This window comes from Hyposmocoma kahamanoa, unplaced genomic scaffold, assembly GCF_003589595.1.
Source record: "Hyposmocoma kahamanoa isolate Upper Pololo Valley unplaced genomic scaffold, ASM358959v1 97, whole genome shotgun sequence".
Classification (NCBI taxonomy): domain Eukaryota; kingdom Metazoa; phylum Arthropoda; class Insecta; order Lepidoptera; family Cosmopterigidae; genus Hyposmocoma; species Hyposmocoma kahamanoa.
In genome coordinates, this window is record NW_020655294.1 from 1636016 (window position 1) to 1658403 (window position 22388).

A 22388-nucleotide genomic window follows, 5' to 3' on the forward strand; every position below is an offset into this window, starting at 1 on the left:
GAAGAAAATCATCCACCTCAAAGGGTGGCTGTTCACGCATGAAGATTCATTTTTATAAATAGCGCCTAACTTTAATTTAGGAGCAATTACTTTTAGCAATTATTTAGTTGATTTTGCTATTTCTCCAATTCAAGGCGTTTTTTTCTCGATATACTTTGAGCAGTGTCGTAGTGAGAATCTATTTTTATTATCTCCAGTATCAAGTCCTGTATAGTGGAGAACTAGGGGATATTTCAAATAAACTTAGCAAATAGACGTAATTCCACGTACTTTTGAGGTCGGTTTTTTTAGTACTCTGTACTGAGATTATTAAATTTAAACTACGAACAATCATTATCAAGATTTCATAGTATTTCAAATAACGAATGTGTGTTTTGGCGACAGCGGTTCAGATAGAAATCGAGGCACTTCCATTGTTTTTTTTTCTTCCGTGGACATAGCTGACTATTTTTGACTAAAAGTTACTTGGCAGTTTCCCAAAAATGTACTTATGGAATTCCATCACTTTATTGTTGAATGTGCAATAAGATTAAGTCTGCAGTTACTGTGATTCCAATGTCTCTTCTCCTTAGTCTTCAACCCGTAATACAGCCACATGAGTAAAGAAAGCTTCAATCCGTAATACTGCCACATGAGTAAAGAAAAATGCAGCACTGTTGCTTTGTGATGGAAACAGGAAAGGAGTTAGTCCCTGTCCGAGTTCTGCAAAGAGAACCCCACCAGACCAGAGAAAAAGAGAGTGTAAATCCCAAAATACGTCGTAGAAAAGGGAACCTAAGCACGCGCTCAAGGTGATGAAAATAACGTTGCCCGCCGTGTGCAGTCTTGCGGAACCAAATGCTGGTGTTGTACAAGGATTGTAATGTAAATGAAAGACTTGTTCAGACAAGCGTTTGCACTGTCGGCGATATACTCGGCGCTAAGCACTCATCGCGTAACCTCGAGCGAGTGACAGAGCCCAGATAATGCATTTATTTTAAAAATAAAACATTGAAGGGTGACATGTTAATACAATACAAAATGATTTTACAAATTAAATTGACTACACGGCGCGTGTGACGCGATTGAGCTCTTCCACCAACTTAAGAAGACGCCGAGACAGAAATGTCGCGAATTATTGCGACGTTATAATAGTTCTAAGTAACAACAAAATTATGAAAGTCTTCCTAGTCTTTATACAAGTCTAGAGCTTACATTATCAAATGTCACTTTCATTGTCACTCAAAAAATTCTCCTCCTTTATAGACACATTGCAATTCAAATTTCTCTTCCCCTGACTCATGTGTTGTTTCAAAATCTGCAATATAGATATTTGAGCATCGACTTTTTTGTGCAACGGTATCACTCTTAACATCGGCACTATTGACAGGGCGAAATTTGTATCAGGGTCGGAATCTATTTTCGAATTGCAATTATTCAGCATGCAATTCGACTTATAATTGTTCGTGGGATCAAAATAGTTTTCATCGTGTTTGCTTACGTTATCGACAAATTCAATAAAGGGATCTACTTTTCGTTTTTTTGAAATATTGCTCGAAGGAAGATTTATTGGTATTGTTATTGTATCTTCTTTGACTTCATAATCTTCTTCTTCGCGATATTCTTCCTGATCTAGATCGTCTGTTTTTGATATTTCCTGTAAAACAATAGACAATGTAAGTACAATGATTGAACATGCAACAGAGTCAATATAATTGTAATTAGCATTCGTAGATTCAATAACGACGACCTCCGTGGCCAAGTGGCTCGCACACCGGTTTTCATGGCGTCGCCATCTCTGGGTTGGATCCCGGGCCGGGTCAATGTGGAAATATTAACTTACTATATTGTCTCGGGTCTAGGTGTTTATGGTACATTTGTTGTTCGGATTTCCATAACACAATTACTTTAGTTACTTACTTTTGGATCAGGACAACGTATATAACCTTGTCTAATATTAGAAAAAATAAAACAGGGCTGCGATAAAAAAAAATGTTTCAATTTTATCAGGGATCCCAGTAGTTTTTTATAGATTGTCAATCAAAAATTTGTTTGATGTAAGCATCGAGTATGGTGTACTCGATGGGTGTAAGCAACTAGAAATTGCTGTTGATGCGGTTGATTTGCCTGTAAGCATTGAGTGCGACGAAGTCTGCATTGACGTATAGCCAGGACAACAAGCAAAATAGTGTTTCTTTATTGACATTTGGAAATTCAAGCACGATCGATATCCGTTGGCCGTAACAGCCGTTTTCCCAATATGAATGACCTACAGATTTGAGTTTCGATTTGGGCTCGAACTAAGAATATATGACAACAGTCTTTTCGTTGACGAACTTCGAGTGTAGTCCCGTATAGAGGTGGGTGGTAAATAACGTTACGACGTGAAAATTACAATGATCAGCCGTCAAATAGTATCACCGTGACTTTTTACAAAGGAACGACATTCTGACGTGCAACTGCACCCGGGATTGAATGCGACTCAATTTTAATTATTATAGACAAACAACCAGTCTCGGGATCACATGATACTCGCATTTGGGCTCATTTGGTTCCGTTGCAGCCGACCCCGGGTTCAGATGCTACAAGCCCCCAAAATCACTCAATTTATACGGTCGGACTGCTCCCCTTCAGGGTTCAGTGCAGTCCCACATAAACCCGGCTCTACCCCCGCGGGGCGAGGGTATCTGTAAGCAGATTCCCCCGGACTACCGGACAAAAAAACCAAGTTAAGTTAGGTTTAAAAGAAAAAACATTTTCTTCTCATAATTACTTTCGAGGTTATGAAATTTCGATCTAACGTTATTTCTGGAAAATGTCATTTCTGACTACTGATGGGTAACTCACGCTACCGCATGGTCTTATTAACGAACAATGCGATAGTCTTATGCCTGTAAAACTGTGAAAGTTATTGCGGATCAACTTTACAAATGGAATTAAACAATGCTTTAAAATAAGTAATAACTAATAACTTCAATTATTCTATTTAGAACGACTATTAGAAAGTAGCCGCTTGCCAAAACCGTTCAGCGTGATGTAAGTGACAGGCGTGACAAAGTCACGGTGATTTGTCGTTGTGATATTTTTGCATCGAGTATATAACCAGAAATAGAAACGAAATGTCATACAATTTGTTTGAAAAGTATTCTGCCAAATCATTACAGTGATAACTGCGCTCCGATCGGCCAGCCTGAATTCGAAACGATTGACGGGTGTCGTCATTTGTTTTACTTCAAATCCACCAACGTAACTTGAGCTTTGCTATAATGAACGAAAATTGAAAAATTACATTTTTAATGTTTAATTACCGATGAAATGCGATTCCGTTTGTTTTGCAATAAGATGTTTTGCTGTTTTTCCCACACCACCGATTGGAACAGCCCACCATAGTTAGAGATAATATCTTTATTACAATAAATACAGTATATTTATGGAAATAAAAGCGTACACACAGGTCAGTTGTTGGCGCTGCACTATTTCAACTTCCTGATTTCTGACGTCATGCAAACGAGAGTTGATATTTAAAAGTCACTTAAGGCCCATTTGCCTGATGGGTTGCCAGGGATGGATGACCCTTATTTCGTCTCTATATCTGGTTACATACACGATGTTTTTTGTAACTGGAACGATTGTCACGGTGATAGAAATGTAACGCTTTTCCCCGTCTCTAGTCCCGTAGGTATGGATGTCCAGAAGTAGCAACCAGCTACTGTATCCAATTGCCGTTACCGGACGTAGGAAGGCTTTCCTGTTAAGGTGTGTTGTGTCGGTAACTAAAAGCGTCTACGTTTGGCAGCGCCTTACACTTACCTGTAACTCAATGGAAGGCGTCAAGAAACTGAGTCGGTTGAAGTAAACGTATTTGCGCCTATTAGTGTCACGGCCGGTCTTCTGTAGGCGCATTTCTCGAGTGAAGCACGCTCGGAGATTCTTCCAACGCTTCTGGGCGTCACGGACTTGAAAAGTAAAAAAAAACCTTTATTAAATATAACAGTGACAGAGTAAGATGATAAGAGACTAGAATCGAAATAGAACACGCTATCAAAGTGTTTACTAAATTAATATATGTAATAGGGGTTAAAGTATGAAATTGCCGATTTGTACTGAAAATCTAAATTGTTTATTTTTTAAATTTTTAACAAATTTATTTAATCAAAATAGTTGCCATTATTATCTATACATTGCTGCCATCTAATGGGAAGGTTATTAATGCCTTTGCGATAGAACTCCGACGATCTAGACTGCACAAACTGTGTGAAAGCATTTTGTACTGCCTCCTGGGAAGAAAACTTCTTGTCACGTAGATAATTGTCCAAATCACGAAAAAAATGGTAGTCCGTTGGAGCAAGGTCTGGTGAATACGGAGGATGACGAATGGTTTCTAACTGCAGTTCCTGAAGGGTCAAAATGGTTTCTCGTGCTGTGTGAGGTCTCGCGTTGTCGTGGAGCAATAATGGTGAAGATCGATTCATGAGTCGGGGCTGTTTTACTGCTAGTTTTGTCAACATGGTTCGGAGTTCGGCACAATAGACATCTGCCGTTATTGCTTGACCAGATCGGAGAAAACTATAGTGAATAACACCATGCTGAGACCACCAAATAGTTACCATTACCTTTTTATTGGTATGTTTTGCTTTAGGACACTGTTGTGGCATTTGACCTGGGGTCAGCCATTGCATTTTTCTTTTCCGGTTATCATAAAGAATCCACTTTTCATCACATGTTACAATTCGATCCAATATTCCTTCATTTCTGTACCGGTTCAACAAGGCAACACAAGTTTCAACACGCGTTTCTTTCTGCAGATCAGTCAAATCATGAGGCACCCATTTTTCGTATTTTTTTATTTTATTGATTTGACGCAAGTGAGTCAATATTGTGGGTAAGGTAACGTTAAACCATGCCGCTAATTCCTGGGTAGTTTGACTAGGATCGGCTTCCACTATCTCTCTTAATTCATCGTTATTCACCTGTGTGGGCGGTCTTCCTCGTGGCTCGTTCTTTAAGTCGAAATTTCCATCACGAAAGCGTTTAAACCAAAATCGCACGGTGCGTTCATTAGTAGACCCCTTTCCAAACGCAGCATTGATATTGCGGGCTGTTTCTGCCGCGTTAGTTCCGCGTCGGAACTCGTATTCAAAAATCACTCGAATTTTCGCAGTATCCATCTTTCTTGTCTAAATTGAATAACAAAAACAATTGAAAGTCGATATTCAAATGTTTCAAATTTAAAAAAAAAAAATCACAGAAACCATTTGAAAAAAGTTTCATTCGAAAACCTCAAACCATGAAGATTCTATGAAAATTCAAAGAACCTATTGCAATAAAACGGCAATTTCATACTTTAACCCCTAATATAAGCGTTGAAAGAGAATTGTTTTGCATCGAATCATAGGGCCTACAAGTGGCATTTTAAGTGTTTCCATTCCTGCTGGGATACTTGGATGAAAGCTTATAGTTCTGTCGTTCGCTATATTCGCTCGCCGTCTACCGCTACCACCTCGTGTGACGGTTTGCCAGCTCCGGATACGCCTGCGATTGCGCCGCTTATGTTAATTTCCCTCCGTGATTAAACGCCGTTGGAGACTCCAGTATCTAACTTCGCCCACACTCGTGCCATTCTTACATTATATAATTTTTTTTTAAATTGAATAACATAGGTAATTAAAGAAAAATTATAAAGAGGAACGTATGTCTGAATAATAAATATGTAGAGGGTCGCAGGCTCACAAATTTAAATGTCAAAAACTCATTTACATTATAAAAACAACTTAACACAAGCAATTCAAATAGTATTTTCTTAAATCTAGACGTAGGTAACATTTTTTTATCGTCAGGTACATTGACTTACAATTATATGGACGTCGGGTCCGCGCTAAAAAGTGTCCGAACTTATAGGGCGTTAAAATCGTACACAGAGCGTCATTCACGCTTTAGTCTTCGTTTGTTCGACTGACAGCGAAACAAGCAAAATTAGACAGTACTGCGATGACATTACAATTTAAATTCAATGTTTTAGCTTTTTCATATTCCTTTACATGTCACTACGTTTAAATAGGTTGACTTGGGACATTTTTTTCGTGGTTTTTGTATTAGACCCGTCGTCCATTTATTTGTAAGTCAATGGTCAGGTAAATACATTTTATAATTTTACGCATATAATAGCAATTCCTTTAGAAACATGTAGTACTTGAATGCACTATAAGTTTCCGGAATAAAAAAGAAAAAACTACTATAAATGATCAGAAATGAATTTCTTGTTTCTCAAAATATTCTTCGTTAGCATTAATACGCTTTTTCATACGAATGAACCAGTTTTGAAAACATTAATGCCACTCCTTCATGACAATCTCTGAAACATATTTTTCATACTCTTCGATAGCCTATTCAGGTGATGAAAATCGTTGACCGCGTAACGGGTTCTTAATTTTTGGAAATAAATAAAAGTCACAAGGTGCCAGGTCGGGACTGTACGCGTGATGGCTCATAAGTTCAACGTTGTTCACCTTCAAAAATTCATGTCTGTCTGGCCGTGTGAGAACTGGCATTATCGTGGTGCAAAATGGATACGGCGTTTAAGGTTATTTTTACGGAGTTTGTCAATAATTTCCGGCAAACAAATGGTCGTGTACCAATCATTATTCACGGTACAACGATTCTCCAAAGCAACAGTAGCCACGTGTCCAGTTTTATCAAAAAAAGAAGCAATCATCCGCTTAGAGGCACTTTGCACGCGCGCCACTTTGGTTGATTTCGGCTCATCTGGAAAGTCCCACACGCTTGATTGCTGCTTTGTTTTGGGATCGGAACTATAAATCCATGTTTCGTCACCTGTTGCTATATCCCACATCAAATTTGACGCCCCTTCGTTGAATCTGTAGAATCCAACGAAAGCACAGCTTTTTCACACCCAAATGTTCGTGTAGTATTGATTATATTTGACTCATGCCTGTGCTTAAAGATGCCGAATCTTACGGTATGTCACATGCCTGTCTGTTTTGATCATACGGTGCACAGCATCGATGTTTTTGTTGTTCACAGCAGTGGACGGGCGACCATCACGAAATTCGTCACTGAGATTCACACGACCGCTTTGAATTCTGCAAGTCAGCTATAAATAGTCGCCTTGCATGGTGCTTCATCGCCAAAAGCAGTTTGAAACCGAGCGAAGCTCCGCTGAGCTGTTCAATTACACTTAAAGTTGTAGAAAATCACACTACGAAAATTTTCAACGATTTTCGAGTTAAATCCATGGTGACGTAGGCAAACAATTTCTAAAATGACGCCACAATGTAAAAACAAGTGAAGTCAGATGAAACAAACTGTATTCTACAGCCAAAGAATACCATTTTCAAATGTTGTAATAACTTTTTAAGTGTTGTTTACGTAAGTGGCCAGTTCCGGAAACTTATAATGCGCCCTATGTAGTGTGCATATAAATATGTCTGGCCAAAAGATAGGGTTTTCGGGTTAAAAAAAGAACATTTTTTGAAGTAAATAAATAACTACGTTTTTTGACAAAAATACACATCTCGATCTAGTTTTTTAGTAAGAGTTTGTAGCTATCTCGTAAACCAGCACCACACATCGCCTTTACGCACTTCTTCTGTAGGATAAAAGCTTGACTTATGTGAACAGAATTACCCCAGACAATAATTTCACAACACACATAACCGTGGTAGGCCACCAAAGCAGTTTTCTGGTTACAGATATTTTCATTTTTACACAGTAAGCATTAATTTATGTTGGACTACGAACTAACAAAAAATAGATTCCCGTAAATCACGACAATTACGCGGATTGGGTTTGGCCACTAAATTGCCGAAATGGAAACTTGTAATCCAATGATAGTTACGCTTAATTGCACTATCTTCGACGTTATACATAGTTAAATTATAACTCTTATTGTTATGCCACTTATGTATCAGTTATACCTATCCTATGAGTGATTATGTCCTTTGAAATTATGTCGTGTAGCTACGTTGAGTTATTTCTTGTTATTATGGGCCGCCCCCAAAAACTGGCCGCCCTAGGCCCGGGCCTAGGGTGGCCTTAAGGCAACATAGCTATCTTTGTTACGCAAATCATATTGATATTTTTATTGAGTCGAATTCGCATTTTGACGAAAAAGTAGCAAAAAACAAAAACAAAGCAACTTGTTTTTATTATTTGTCTGTTGTTCTTTCAAGTGTTCACGAAGTTTATCACCGAAATTTACGGATGAAATTCTGGGTATTAAACGCAGATAGGTATACCTGTGGGGTTTTGGGGATCTAGCTCCTGGCACAAAATAATCTATTAATTCACAGGACAACTCGAAATAACTGACGAACTTGGAGAGCTGAAACAGTTGGCGGTCGTTCTTCGTTTCTTTCGTGCCGATTTTTCCTCGTAAAAACTAAATAATTAATTACGATAGGCTCGAAGTATTTTCAGGGCATAAAATTATTATTAAATTTAAATCACGAAGGTATACTAGGAAGATATATATAATAGAGAGTATATATAATAGGAAGGTAATAATATAGTATTTAAATTAAAAGAAAATATAGATCATTTATTGTTATATGGATCAGATCGAGTATATAATCAGAAATAGAGACGAAATGTCATTTAATTTGTTTGAAAACTATTGTGCTATATCATTACTGCGACAACTGCGCTCTGATTGGCCCGCCCGAATTCTAAAACAATGAATGTCGTCAATTGTTTCACTTCAAATCGACCAGTTAAAAGCTATGTTATAATGGACGGAAATTGCAAAATTATATATTTAATATTTAATTACTAATGAAATTTGATTCCGTTTATTTTCTAATTAGATGTTTTACTATTTTTTTTCCCCACACCACCGAATGCAACAGCACCCCATTGTTAGAGATATTATCTTTATTACAATAAATACACAGGTCAGTTGGTGGCGCTGTCTATGTATGTATGGCCCTTATTTCTTCTTTATTTCTGATTATATACTCCATGATCGATCATTACACTAGCGATAGCTCCAAAAAGCTGTTACGGAAACGTTTAGATATTATTACTTTTTAATTTCAATTGAAAAGTCAAACAACATTGACCGGATTCGTTTGTTTTTTATCGCTTCTAAGGAAGTAGATTATTTCTTTTGTAGTACATATCTCTATCAAAATACACAACAGTTCTTCAGTGTAATAATAAACCTCGTTCGGATTTAAATGGGCAAGGTAAGAGCGGGTACGTTATGGACATCCTAAAACGTTCAAGGTCAGATGGGGGGCCATTTCAACTGCGGGGTAAATCCTCCAGAGAGTAAATTGGAATACTCTCATGGTTCATAAATGCCTTAAATTATAGATGTGGTAACAAAGGGATCTAACGAGATTTCCATTGTTATGGAATACGCCGGTCTGTCCTTTCCATCAATTTGGGACTGTTCGTAGTTTAGTGATTAGGCATTTTTTAAGACAAACGCGAACCACCATTGGTCACACTTAGTAAGTATAGTTGTAGAAATATCATTTGCACTGAGGAGTGTTATCTCTTGGAACGGCTTAGACACACACACGGCAATTTTTAGCAGCGATGCAAACGATGCAAAGGCGATGAAAGCGCGCAACTGTATCGATACAAACGCGCTATTGCATCAATGCAAACTTGGGATTTTATAGACGATTGCATCGATGCAAACGCGTGTTTGTATCGATGCAATCGCTGATAAAAGTCGCCGCGTGTGAACACAAATAAATCCCGATCAATTGGCGAAACAACATAATGCCAATATTTGTATGGCTTACATTTATTTTTCTCGTGAGTTTGGGTGTAATTTGTGGTTGTCTATGTGTGTGTCCATGTTTCCCCAGTGTAAAGCTATGAATGCGTGTGTTATAATAATAATAATAATAATAATAATAATAAAGAACTTTATTTATCTACAATGAGCACAGTAATAGACAAGTTTATCCTTAAATAACATCGTGTGTAATAGATTCTACGATCGAGATCGTGTGCAGAAGAGTCTCAGCTTAAGCTTTTCTTCAGAGCACACACTTTTGAAGAAACTCGCTACATTTGAAATAAGAGTTATGTGACGCAACTGGACCAGCTCCACAGAAACAAAACAGCCATTAATACCAAACAATTTACGACTTAAACCTATAAACATATTGGTACCTAAGTACCTATATCATTTAATATAACAACATAGCAATTTAGAACAATCTGATTTGAAGTCTGGATAGGGATGAACAGTACACATAAAAAATACAAAATGTTGCGTATATTTGTTTTTTCAAACAAACCGACGTTTCGGGCCCTTTACAGGTCCCATGGTCACGGTTGACTGAGGTGGTACAGTCTTCAATCCCCTTACAGGATGCAGGAGTTTACAAGCTTGACTGTGAGTGCGGTCTCTCTTATATTGGACAAACAAAGCGAAGTATTTGTACCCGCGTCAAAGAACATATAGCTGATGTCAAACACCGTCGCGTAAACAAGTCTGCAGTCTGCGAGCATGTCATGGATAAACCTACACATTCAATAAAATTTGACAAACCCCAGGTCCTTGCAGAAGAAGTCCGTTATCTACCCAGGATGCTGCGAGAGGCCATTGAAATTAAAAAACATCCTAATTTCAACAGGGAAGATGGTTTCTCCGTACCACCAGTTTGGGATCCAGTATTTCCTCTAATGAAAAATCCCAAACAGACATAAGACTGCAGTACTAATTAATATGTTTTAGTTTATTCTAATTTCTATTATTAATTAATAATAAATTGAACTTAATAAAAATTCATTCAATAAATAATTTCGACTCATCCGAAGAACAGAGTCCGATGTGATTATATAGCGAAAAGAGAATAAGTACGTTACAGAATAATTTCATTATTCAAACTTAAGGCCTACGTAAAGGTGTTTTGAGAATTTATATATCTTGTTTCGTTTCGGAAATTATAAAATTGAACAATAGTCGATCTGACATTCACAGCGAAGAAGAACGAACGAAATGTACTATGTCCTGAGAATAAGTAGCCTTGCACATAGACCTTTGTTCTACGGATGTGTCGATTTGTAAAACTTAATGTAGCGTAAATTGGAATGCTTTCTTTGTAAAATTAAAAATAAGGTATTTAACTAATGACTATTGTAACTATAGTGAAAAAATATATAGGGTGATTTGCATCAGTATTAGACATAACTGGTTGAAGACTGTACCACCTCAGTCAACCGTGACCATGGGACCTGTAAAGGGCCCGAAACGTCGGTTTGTTTGAAAAAACAAATATACGCGATTTAAATCCGGAAAAATAGTTTCTTTTCCTACGTGTAACAATCGCGAAAACCTAAGAACTCGATATGAAAAATGTTGGTTAAAATCACGTATACGAGTACATACAAAGGATAGATGAAGCTAAATCCAATTACTAGCCGAACACTCCCTCGAAAGTAGCCAAATCTATATATATGTATACATATATACATATGTATACATGTATTTGTAGATGTAACGTCGCCGTATGTAACCATTCTTATCCTTTCTATTACAATAGAGTAATAAAACCATTGACACCTTCTTGTGCTCGATGCGTACATGGACTAATGATCTTGGTCTAAAGTACAGTGGCGGATTTGCAGTCTTGGCCGGCCTAGGCCCCAGGCCATGTAGTCAGTACCAGCCGCCCCTTTCTCAGCACTCATATACCTACTGGTAGACATATCTATAATTATAAATAAAATGTACGAAAGTGATATTGGAAAGATTATTGTTTTACGATGCGGTGCAGTGCGGCCCGTCATAATGTGCGTGAGCCTTTAAAATATTTAGGTACTTTGAGTTTTTCTTGTTATTATTGGCGGCCCCTAAAATTTGGCCCGGGCCTAGGGTGGCCTTAAGGCAACATAGCTATCTTTGTTACGCAAATCATATTGATATTTTTATTGAGTCGAAATCGCATTTTGACGAAAAAGGAAATAGCAAAAAACAAAAACAAAGCAACTTGTTTTTATTATTTGTCTGTTCTTTCAAATGTTCACGAAGTTTATCACCGAAATTTAAGGATGAAATTCTGGGTAATAAACGCGTCTTCCTTTCCTTCACTTACTTTGAACCTCACAGATTTACCTGTGGCCGTTTTGGGAATCTAGCTCCTGGCACAAAATAATCTATTAATTCACAGGACACCTCGAAATGACTGAAGAACTCGGCCTCAGGGAGATGAAGCAGTTCGCGGCCGTTCTTCGGTTCTTTCGTGCCAGTTTTCCTTGCAAAAACTTAATAATTAATTACGATAGGCTCGAAGTATTTTCAGGGCATAAAATTATTATAAAATTTAAATCACGAATTAGGAAGGTAATAATATAGTATTTAAATTAAAAGCATCGCTTGTCTTCTGCCTCAAGGGTGATAGAGATATTTCGTTACGATGATCTGTCAAAAGTATACAAAATCTGGTTATCCTGCTATGGTTAGAGAGAAATTCTCTTCATTTGACATTTGCATGCGCGGCAACTTAAACTTCATAGCACTTATGCTCGCGCCTGTAGAGGCGGGTTAGAGATAATTCGTATACTCCGTCGAACCATTTATTTACTTTTGATAGCTCGATTTCTAATCAATTAGCGATGGCCCAATGCGTTTCCGATACGATTTTGTATAACAATCGATTTTATTAATGACGAAGTTTTAAAAAAATAAGACATTGTGTAATTGGGATCGTGATGCGTTTGACAATTTGTGTACTCAAGAATTAATAATCAATGTTAAGGAGTATTCAAGTGACGATTCCCGTTCAGATGGAGAAGAATCCGACGATTCATTATAATAAACTATAAGAATTTATTATAATTATTTATAATTATTTAGACAGGTAACAAAATGTATCAAGTTGAATAATCTTCGTTACATAATTTGTTGGCTCAATAAATTTATGAGCTAAAAAGCACGTCGCTTTACTAAAATTAAAAAATAAAAAGTTCAGGAAGTATTGCATTTTTTGTCTATGGTTGTATGTCAAGAATTACGGAATTCGCTCTGGACCTTTTGGAGGGAAAAGTGTCGTTTTTATTTTGACTTTCAATTATTTTGTGAAATCTAGTTTAAAGTGGAATAGGATAGTGCTATTGTGCCTTAATCGAAGATTAAAACGCGAAATTATACGAATCTCGAACTAAAATACCCGTATCGGTCCGTTCTAAGGAATCCCGAGTCAATCCAAGCACGCCGCCTCAAATTGCCTATCCTCTTTGTGGCGGCCATATTTACAGAAACATAATTCAACTTCATGTACTAAAAAAGAATAATGTACCAAGACTTGGCTGTATGGTGTAAAACCTTTGCCTTTTCCTTTATGGAAAGAAGAAAAAAAAATGGTTGGACGGAGTTTAGTGACGTCATTTTTGGGAGAAAATTTAACTTTCTCATGCTCATGCTAAGCCTACTGTACCCTCCTAATCACGCGCGGTGACTGTGTAAAGGGAATATTGTTAAAAGAAAATAATTTCTAAAACATAAATTGGAATGTTCTTTGGAAAATTAAAATATGGCAATAACTTTTGTAACTATAGTGAAAATAGGGTGTTTTGCATTAATATTTTAAGACGTAACTGTAACCATGGGACCTAAAACTTTGGTTTGTTTGAAAATAGTTTCACTTCCATAATTTATAGATGCCATCTTTCGTCTATGGTAACGACGGCTTCTATCAAATAATAGCAGATAACAGGAACTTTGACATTTACATTTAAATTAACGTGATTCTATTTTATTGCTTCATACTACTGACTAGTTCCGTGAAAGTTAAAGTATACTTACTTTTCGGATAATAAATAATTAATTCAAAGGTACAAATCTAGTGTTAAGTAAGGTCATGGTCCACGAACACCAATCGCCCGCAGTGCAAGTCGTTGGGCCACTGAGGTCATCATAGGATCCCTAATTTAAAAATACAAGGTGCTATTTAATCAGACTCGGACAATATTGGAAGCATCAATTTAAAATATATCGAAAAGATTAAGCGATTTTAAAATTTTACTATCCCGTACCAAAGAAATGAATTTATAGTTCTGTCCAAACCCAATCGTCGTGTATATATGAAAGAAATTAATTAATACCGTACTTCGTTCACATTCTTTTTCATTCTATTTGTGAAGTGTCCAGTGATAGTTGAAAGGTTTAAAAAGATAACATTTAGAGGATTTTTCTTCTAAATAGTTTTGTTATTAATAGCGACTGTTTATTAATCAACTTGTTTCTTAAATTTCTCTAAAAACTAAAACAGATTAATTGCAATTATCTTAGTTCAAAGTCATTATAATGAGGCAATTATAATTCGTTTGCACCCTTTATCCTTTTACAAATGACATAGCAAACAGTAATAATTATTTATTTAAATGACAATGTCGAAAGACCTAAACAATATCAAAGTAAGAATAATGAAAACAAGTCTTTAGACTCAATTCTCGTTGGTCGCTCGCTCGAGATCGCGCGTCTCTTGTGATAACCAACGATGATCAACGAAGTTGCCCGACTGTGCTCGAACACTGGCAACGCCATTTTAAATGAGCTAGAGTTGAATGTTCAGATTTGTGAATGACAACAATATCGATATCACCTCGTCCTTTTCCATGTTTTAGCAAATTGAAACGTAATAACTTTCAAATCGTAATATTAACAGGAATTATGTGATGTCAAAAACGAAAAAAATACACTGAATATACAAGAGAAAAACAAAAATTAACCTTTAACTCCTCTAGTTAAACGTAGATAGCTATGCGAATGTTTAAGTCATAATTTATAGTTCAAAAACATACTGTATTTAGTTAAACAAGTAGTATATTCAACCCGCTTGTGTTCAACTGACGATATTATAGCCTAATTGTAATTCAACAAATAACAGGTGTACCTAAGGTAAAATATGCGAATTATAAATATTATTAATTAAATGGCACTTAAAAAAGAGAACACATCATTAATTATTATTTCTCAAACATAAAAATATTATATAAGATAATATTACTGCAGCCTGCAGCGAATGTATATTACATAAAGTTTTTGTATCGATGTAAATTTATCGATACGAACAAAATTCCTTCCCACCAACTCTAGCACGACAAAGCAGTCACGCTGCAACAATCCGACCAAATTCGGAAAACAACACAATATCTCCATTCTAAATATCTTAGAAACAACATTTTGACTTACCAGCTTTATCTCGTTGGTCAACTGTCATTTGTGGCCAGGTAATAGGGAACAGTTTGGCAGCGATTTGTTCCCATAAACATTTCTTGAGGGGCAAATCGTTGTAATCCTTCAATTGTTTATCGTACAACGCGGGACGAATCTCCATTTCGCGTATAAGAACATCGTTGTTAATATCTTCGCGTGCTAAAGTCATTGTTATTGGTACAATTTTTAATTATTTGAATTAAGAATTAGACGCGTGGTGTTTGAATGTGGTTTATCGGTAGACTGGACGCGGGGCAACAAAAAGTCGCTCGGTCCCTTTCTTTCGTTAGTTGCGCGACTGTCACCTGTCCTTTTCTGACTGGGGTGATGTCACTCGCCTTGCCTTGCTGCGCAACGCGTATCTTGTGTTGGATACTAGCAACTGCCAACTAGAAGGGAATATAATCTATTTTCATACAAATTACGATTGGGGCAACCGGTGACTGTGTCCGGTTTGCCGAAACCGGCGGTTGTCGATTTCATATTATCAATTGTATTGTTTATTCATTTCCCACTGTTTCTTTGATTCATCATTTTGTTATAAGATTACGAATATGTATTGTAATTTATTGAACATAAATATATTAACAAGACAACCCTTTTTAACCGACTTCAAAAAAAGGAACAGGTTTTCAATTCGTCTGCATTTTTTTAAGTACGCGATAACTCCGGCCTTTGTGAACCGATTTTAACGATTATTCTTTGGTTGGAAAGAGGGTATTGGTCCCATTTAAAGAAGAAAATATTTATGCATACAATAATTAAGGGTGGCAAACTAGGGGATGACTGACTTTTAAGGTCGGTATTTTGGTACTGTGTACTGAGATTGTTAGAGTTAGTTGTCTATGTAAATAATTGATTTATGAAATTATTAGTCCAATAACTATGTACTGCTGCGTACTAATTATTATTCTATATACATAAATAGTAAATGAAAGGGGGATTTATCAAGCAGGGAATTATAACCAAAAGTGGTTATAATTCCCTGCTTGATACGGGATATCGTCAAGAGTAAGGCTCAATATAAACTGGTTATTTAACCAAATTAAGCCCGACAGTAAGGCAATAATTGTTATTGACTTATTTTATTGTTGTACGACACCCTTCCAGTCACGAATAGGACTTATAAACGATCCGTGGTTATCGTATGACTATGGGATGTATCCAAGAAAACTGTCCACGTGGTGAATTGGGTCAATTTAAAATTCAAATCCTACTTTTTTGGAGAGTCCAGCAATGGACTGATATTTAATACATAGTTCAGGCAAGGGATCTAGGGAAAAACACGTGGCCGTGTATATTGTTCTTTAATTTTCAATCGTTTTTTTCAGTGTCCGTCGGGATGGCTCGACCAAATGAGATATACAAATCAAACTGTGCTCATTATTTACTACCTACTTAGTACCTATATTGACACATTTTCTACCTTAGCGGTAACGAAAATATTAAAGAAATAAAGTGGCCAGCCATTCTGACGCCTTCGCAAAAGTTATCTTCTAAAAATACAGTTTATCTTCTCCGTGTAATTGCTAATAATACTTACTCAGGCGCTTAGAATATGCCAACAACGGTGTTTTTCGTCTTGACGGACACTTTTTTCATGATTGGTAAGCGACAGCTATTGGTAAGCGACACGTCCGCCTGTCCATATCAGTTACAGTGCCGCAAAGATCTTAGGGGCACTGCCACTGCGCCCGTCACCCTGAGACGTAAGTTGACAAGTCCCATGTGTCTGTAATTCTTACCCTTCAAAACCGGAACACGATAATGCCCACATCACGACTTGGCGGCAGAAATAGGTTAAGTGACAGTCCTTCCCTGAACGAGCTCTTTCTCAAGTAGCTCTACTGTTACTAATTACTTTATTAATGGTAGTGAATTTAGAAAAAAGTTTAGAAAGTAGTTGATGTTCTAGGTCTGTTATGATCGGAACTAGAAAAGGTTCTTCGATTGTTATAGATAGAAGAGATTATGGAAGTTAGAAGTACAACTGTCGAAGCGATAGTAAGTGCGTTTCGCACTAAAGATGGTTAATACAATAGATATATAGCTCAAAATATAATGTTAAATTTTACAATAATAATAACCATAGCAATTATATGTGATAGAAAAAAACTGCTAAAATTTTAATACTTGACTTTTTCTATTGAAGTAAGGTTAGTTAATTGAAACAAGTGCCATCTAACGGCATGATTTTACAACGTTTCAGTGCGTCGATTGCTATACGTAACGTAGCATAGGATGGAAGCAAATTAATCCTTGGCTATCTCACTTAACATTAGATAGATGGCGCCGTCTTCTTTGCGAAAATAATTATAGCGTGTTCATTCGTTAAAACAATTTAGCGTGTAACACTTTCAAATATCTGTTCGTTGATTTATTGATGAAATATAGTTTGCGCTTGATTACGCTATTGCTATGTTATATAGTATAACAAGCATTGTAAGTGTATGTAATAATATTTTAGTTACGTTTACGTGACGGTGACCTCCTTGCATCGTCATCCTCTTATTTTATTCTCATACTCGTATTTAAATTCAAATTTTGAATTGTTCCATTATTTCGCCTCACATTCTAGTGTCGTTCCATCGTCATTCCCTGCTCGATCGCGACAGCGGACGGAGCTGTTTAAATTCAATCGTCTAATTTTGATTTTTTTACTAAGTTATAATCATTATAATATAATCTAAATCATATATCAATTGTAATAAGAGCATAACAGTCTACAGCCTTATCTTGTACCTATGAATACGTATCTGTAATTCAGTATAACTCGGCCCTTTTAGGGGTAAGTGTCTACTTGGTAACTCTTTATATCCATCAAGTTAGGGAGTGTTTTTTTTTATATTAATGTGTTTTTCTATATATAGCTTTACCCTCACTTCTTACGCCTTACTCCTTAATTGTTTGTTATCGTTTCTCTTAACCAGACATTAAGTAAACTTGTGGACCGGAAGTTTTCTGTTTTAATGCTGTGAACCTGATCACGGCTTGTTAGGGTTGCAACCCTTTCACGTTTTTGTCGGATTTTGAGTGGATGGTGGGAGATTGACAAAATTTTGTTTGTTGAAGCTAATAAGTTAATACAATATTTAAAATACGAAATAATAGTTAGCGCAATATAATCCTAGTGAAGCGAAGATCAGTTTTCTTAAGATTTATTTTCGCCTCCAGTTATTGTTAACATTTTTGCCGTACAGTTTTTTTCTTTTTTTATTATGGCACCAAGAGAAGGAACAAAAAGGTCGTGCGTCTGGTGGTAAGCGACACACCTGTCCACAGCAGTTGTAATGCCAGTCAGAGCTTTAAATAGTAAAGATCTAAGCGGCACTGCTACTGCGCTCGTCACTCTGAGACATAAGTCTCCTCCTCCTTTATTTGAAGTCGATTAATAAAAAAACAGTACAAGTAAAAAAAATAAGTTAACGTAGTGTTCATTGGATATGTCGTTTTGTTAGTGATTAACCATATTTAACATACCTGAAATTAAAATTGAGCCATTATCAAAACAGTCCGTAACAGCCCGATGTTGATCACAGTAACGGAAAAACCGTTTGGCAGAAAAGTTTGATATTCACGTATCAACGACTCCAAGCGGCATTTGCGCAAGTGATTAATAGCCTGATAAGTTTGGGAAAAACATTTAAGTGTATTTAGTACCATGTAGTATTTCTCTCGATTGAATATTCCACCTTTAAAATAAATTGAAATTAAATGTTGGTCGTTTTTTCTGCTGTGTAATGTATAAATTAAATAAGATAATGTAACAATTACGTAAATTAACATCGACTTACAGTAATATCAGTACAGAGTACCGAATAAAAAAACCGACCTCAAAAGTACGTGGAATTACATCTATTTTCCAACTTTCATTGAATTCGGTTACCGGAAAGTGCCACGTTTAGAGGTGGCATATTTTCTTCAAATTAAATGGGTCCACTACTGAAGTGCCCCCTTTCCAACAAAAGAAAGAATCATCAAAATCGATTCACAAATGCCAAAGTTATCGCGTAACATACATCCAAACAAATTAAAAAAAATATTGTGGAATTGACTTTTTTTTAAACTTTCTCAATCTATATTGTAAAAAATCGAAATTAAATTAATTGGCAGTTCCCACCACGCCTCATGAATCCAGGTTCAGATCCAAATAACACCTTAAATTGCAAAGATTTAAAGCCACAAATTCGCAACGTTGCTGCGTTCGATGCGTTCAATGTTTTCGCGTCTACACTTTCGCGTTACATAGTCTCTTGTGTTGTATGTATCCAACACAAGACACACGTTTGCGCGCCCAATCTCGAACGCCCCATTAAACTTTTTTTCGCATATTTACGCGCGAAAAATATACTTTAAACCAAAATTTAATCAAAATTCTCGATTAAATATCACGTCGCCATCATTAGAAGATAGATCCGTTTTGTGACAACACGCTAGACAACACGTTGACGGCACGTCATAACCAGTATCTAAATGCTGCTGCATAATGGACGTCTGAATAGCCTCTCCTTAAGAGCTAAATGGGTCTCCGGACGTAGGTAGAAACTATTGTATTCCTTTTAAGAATTTCTCTTTGCGTGAAGCTATTCGTGTTCTAGAACGAGATAAGTGCTTGAATGTACTTATAGGTCAGTGCCGTAGATAAAAGTGTCTTCCTTCGGGCACTTATCGAAATATCCTTAGAAGTAAGATATCCGGAAAGAGAGGATTATTCCCATTTGGTCCCCACCAGGGGATCAAGAATAAATAATTACTATTTTATTCACACCCGATAACCTGGTACTTATAAGCTTATTTTTGGTGTACTGTGATACAGGCAACGAGAAAAGCTTTCAAAAGCTCTATTGAATATAAATTACAGTTAATAAACCCGCAAAATACATCACTGATCAACTTTTGATTTTTAATGTATTGATTTTTTTTTATTTAGTTACTTATGATTAGCAATATGTCAATATTAATGACCTGTCACAAAAAAAATTGATTTGACAACATTTGATCACAATTTTATTGCTCAATATAATTGATTTTAAAACTTCTGTTTCCCTTGACCTTACAAATACAATGAGGGAATCCGTTTAAAGCAAAATATAGAGTGGATCAGTTGGAATTTAAAACTGACGGAGGATCAGTTGTTGAGGATCAGATGGGAATAACCCGGACGTAAACATAACCTACTATAGCGACAAATGTTCCTTTATACACAGGAATACTAAAAAGGTTGAATCATGATAACAATGTTCATATGAATCACTGGCCACAAACACCATATTATCTAACACGACCATACGTCCCACTTTGAGTGGGACAGTCCTGCTTCTAAGCTTCGTGTCCCGCTGTCCCTAAAATAGTTTATAATATCCCGCCGTTACAAAACCGTGTCCGGTTTAGTCCGGCCTACATTTTATTATAACGAGCAATTATTTTAATGGTTCAATTTGCTATTCTCCAATTCAAGGCGTTTTTCTCTCTCAATATACTTTGAGTAGTGAGAACCGATTTTTATTATCTCCTGTGTCAAGTCCCGTATAGTGGCGAACTATGGGATATTTAATAAAACTTGGCAAATAGACGTAATTCCACATACTTTTGAGGTCGGTTTTTTTAGTACTCTGTACTTAGATTTTTAGAGGGAAACAAGATTGAATTATGGTAAGAATATTTATTATGAAACACTAGCCGGATATATCCCAATGTATTTTTCAAATTCTCCTCGTATTGATGGCATAAACTATAATGCTTGCCATCGAGACGAAAAGGATTTGCCAATCAACGTAAAGGTACTTGCCAATTGTAACCCATACTTAACCGCTCACGCGGTACATGCAGCTGTAGACGCATACCACACCTAGAGGTGCCGGTGATGATTTTATACCGATTTATCGGATATCGAAGTTATAACAGGTAAAAGAACTAATATTAATTGCTATTTCGGTAACTACTCTAGCAAACCATAAAGTTTTTAATGCCTGGGTCTGTCATTTAAAAAAATAAACAACTTCAAATATACGTCACGACAATCGTGTGTGTTATTGTTTGGGCTGGTGATTTCGGTGTTTATTTATTAAAAACATACCGTAAGTAGCGTTTTTAAGTTTACCCTGAATATAAATGTTTATAAACTATAAGGAGTAATTTCATGGTAAACGTTAGAACCACTCAAACGGAATATTATCATATTTATCCAAGTACACCAAAAATTTAATTAGTGCTTTTTAAGTGCAGAATTCGCGGTATATTACTGCATTTTATTTGAGGTGTTTTTGTTGGTAGTACGGAGGGTATTTATTTAGCAATGCAGAATAATAATTTTTATTTATGAAAACTTGTATTTAAACTGAATGCTTTTCTAATTTGCGAAACCATATAGCCGCCATTTTGCGGTAGGAGGAGCGCATCGCGTGAGCGGCTATTTCGGCCGTCAAGCCTAAATGTGAGCGTCACTGGTTTTAAACGGTAAGGGATGCTTGTGAAACTTCAACTTTATGTCTCAGGGTGACGGGCGCAGTGGCAGAGCCTCTCAGATCTTTTACAGATTATTCGTCTAGTCCCAATTGTTTAGTAGCAGTAGAGCTCCTTGTGAAAGAGTTCGTCCAAGTTCTGCCGCCAAGCGGTATTGTGAGCATTACTGTGTAGTGGTGTAGCGATGATTTCTGCCGCCTGGTCCAGCCTTAAAGTTGCCCTCTGCAGCTTGCAGCTTTGGGTATCCTGCATTTGTTCTGGATAGTCCTGTCCCTTTACTTAATATCTTCATAGATTTATCATAGATGGCGTTACGGCAATAAGGAATTAAAACCTTTTGGTGTTTTTACAAAGATCTGCAACAAGCACAAACATGGAAAAATTTGTAAAGTCTGCTGCGGCCATGTTAAGGCCTGTTCATGTCCACCCGAATCGATGGAATTTTTCCTTGTGTTCGTTCTTTGTAATATAATTATAAAAATAATTGATGGTGGTAAGACATTGTGATATTCAATAAACTTATTATAACAAAGCTGTATCGAGTTCTAGTTCTAGTTCTTAGGTTTTCGCGATTGTTACACATAGGAAATGAAACTATTTTTCCGGATTTAAATTGCGTATATTTGTTTTTTAAAACAAACCGACGTTTCGGGCCCTTTACAGGTCCCATGGTCACGGTTGACTGAGGTGGTACAGTCTTCAACCAGTTATGTCTAATATTGATGCAAACCACCTTATTTTTTCACCA

The 22388-nt window shown here is 36.5% G+C and overlaps 1 protein-coding gene across 1 annotated transcript; it reads right to left on the minus strand.

The window, feature by feature from the left end:
• Positions 1-855: 855 nt before the first annotated feature.
• Positions 856-15422, minus strand: LOC113238625. Its single transcript, XM_026475452.1, has 3 exons — positions 15155-15422; positions 3790-3935; positions 856-1636 (listed from the first exon to the last, which is right to left on the minus strand). Exons 1-3 carry the CDS (start codon positions 15345-15347, stop codon positions 1199-1201), a joined length of 777 nt encoding a protein of 258 aa, XP_026331237.1. The 5' UTR covers positions 15348-15422; the 3' UTR covers positions 856-1198.
• Positions 15423-22388: the final 6966 nt, after the last annotated feature.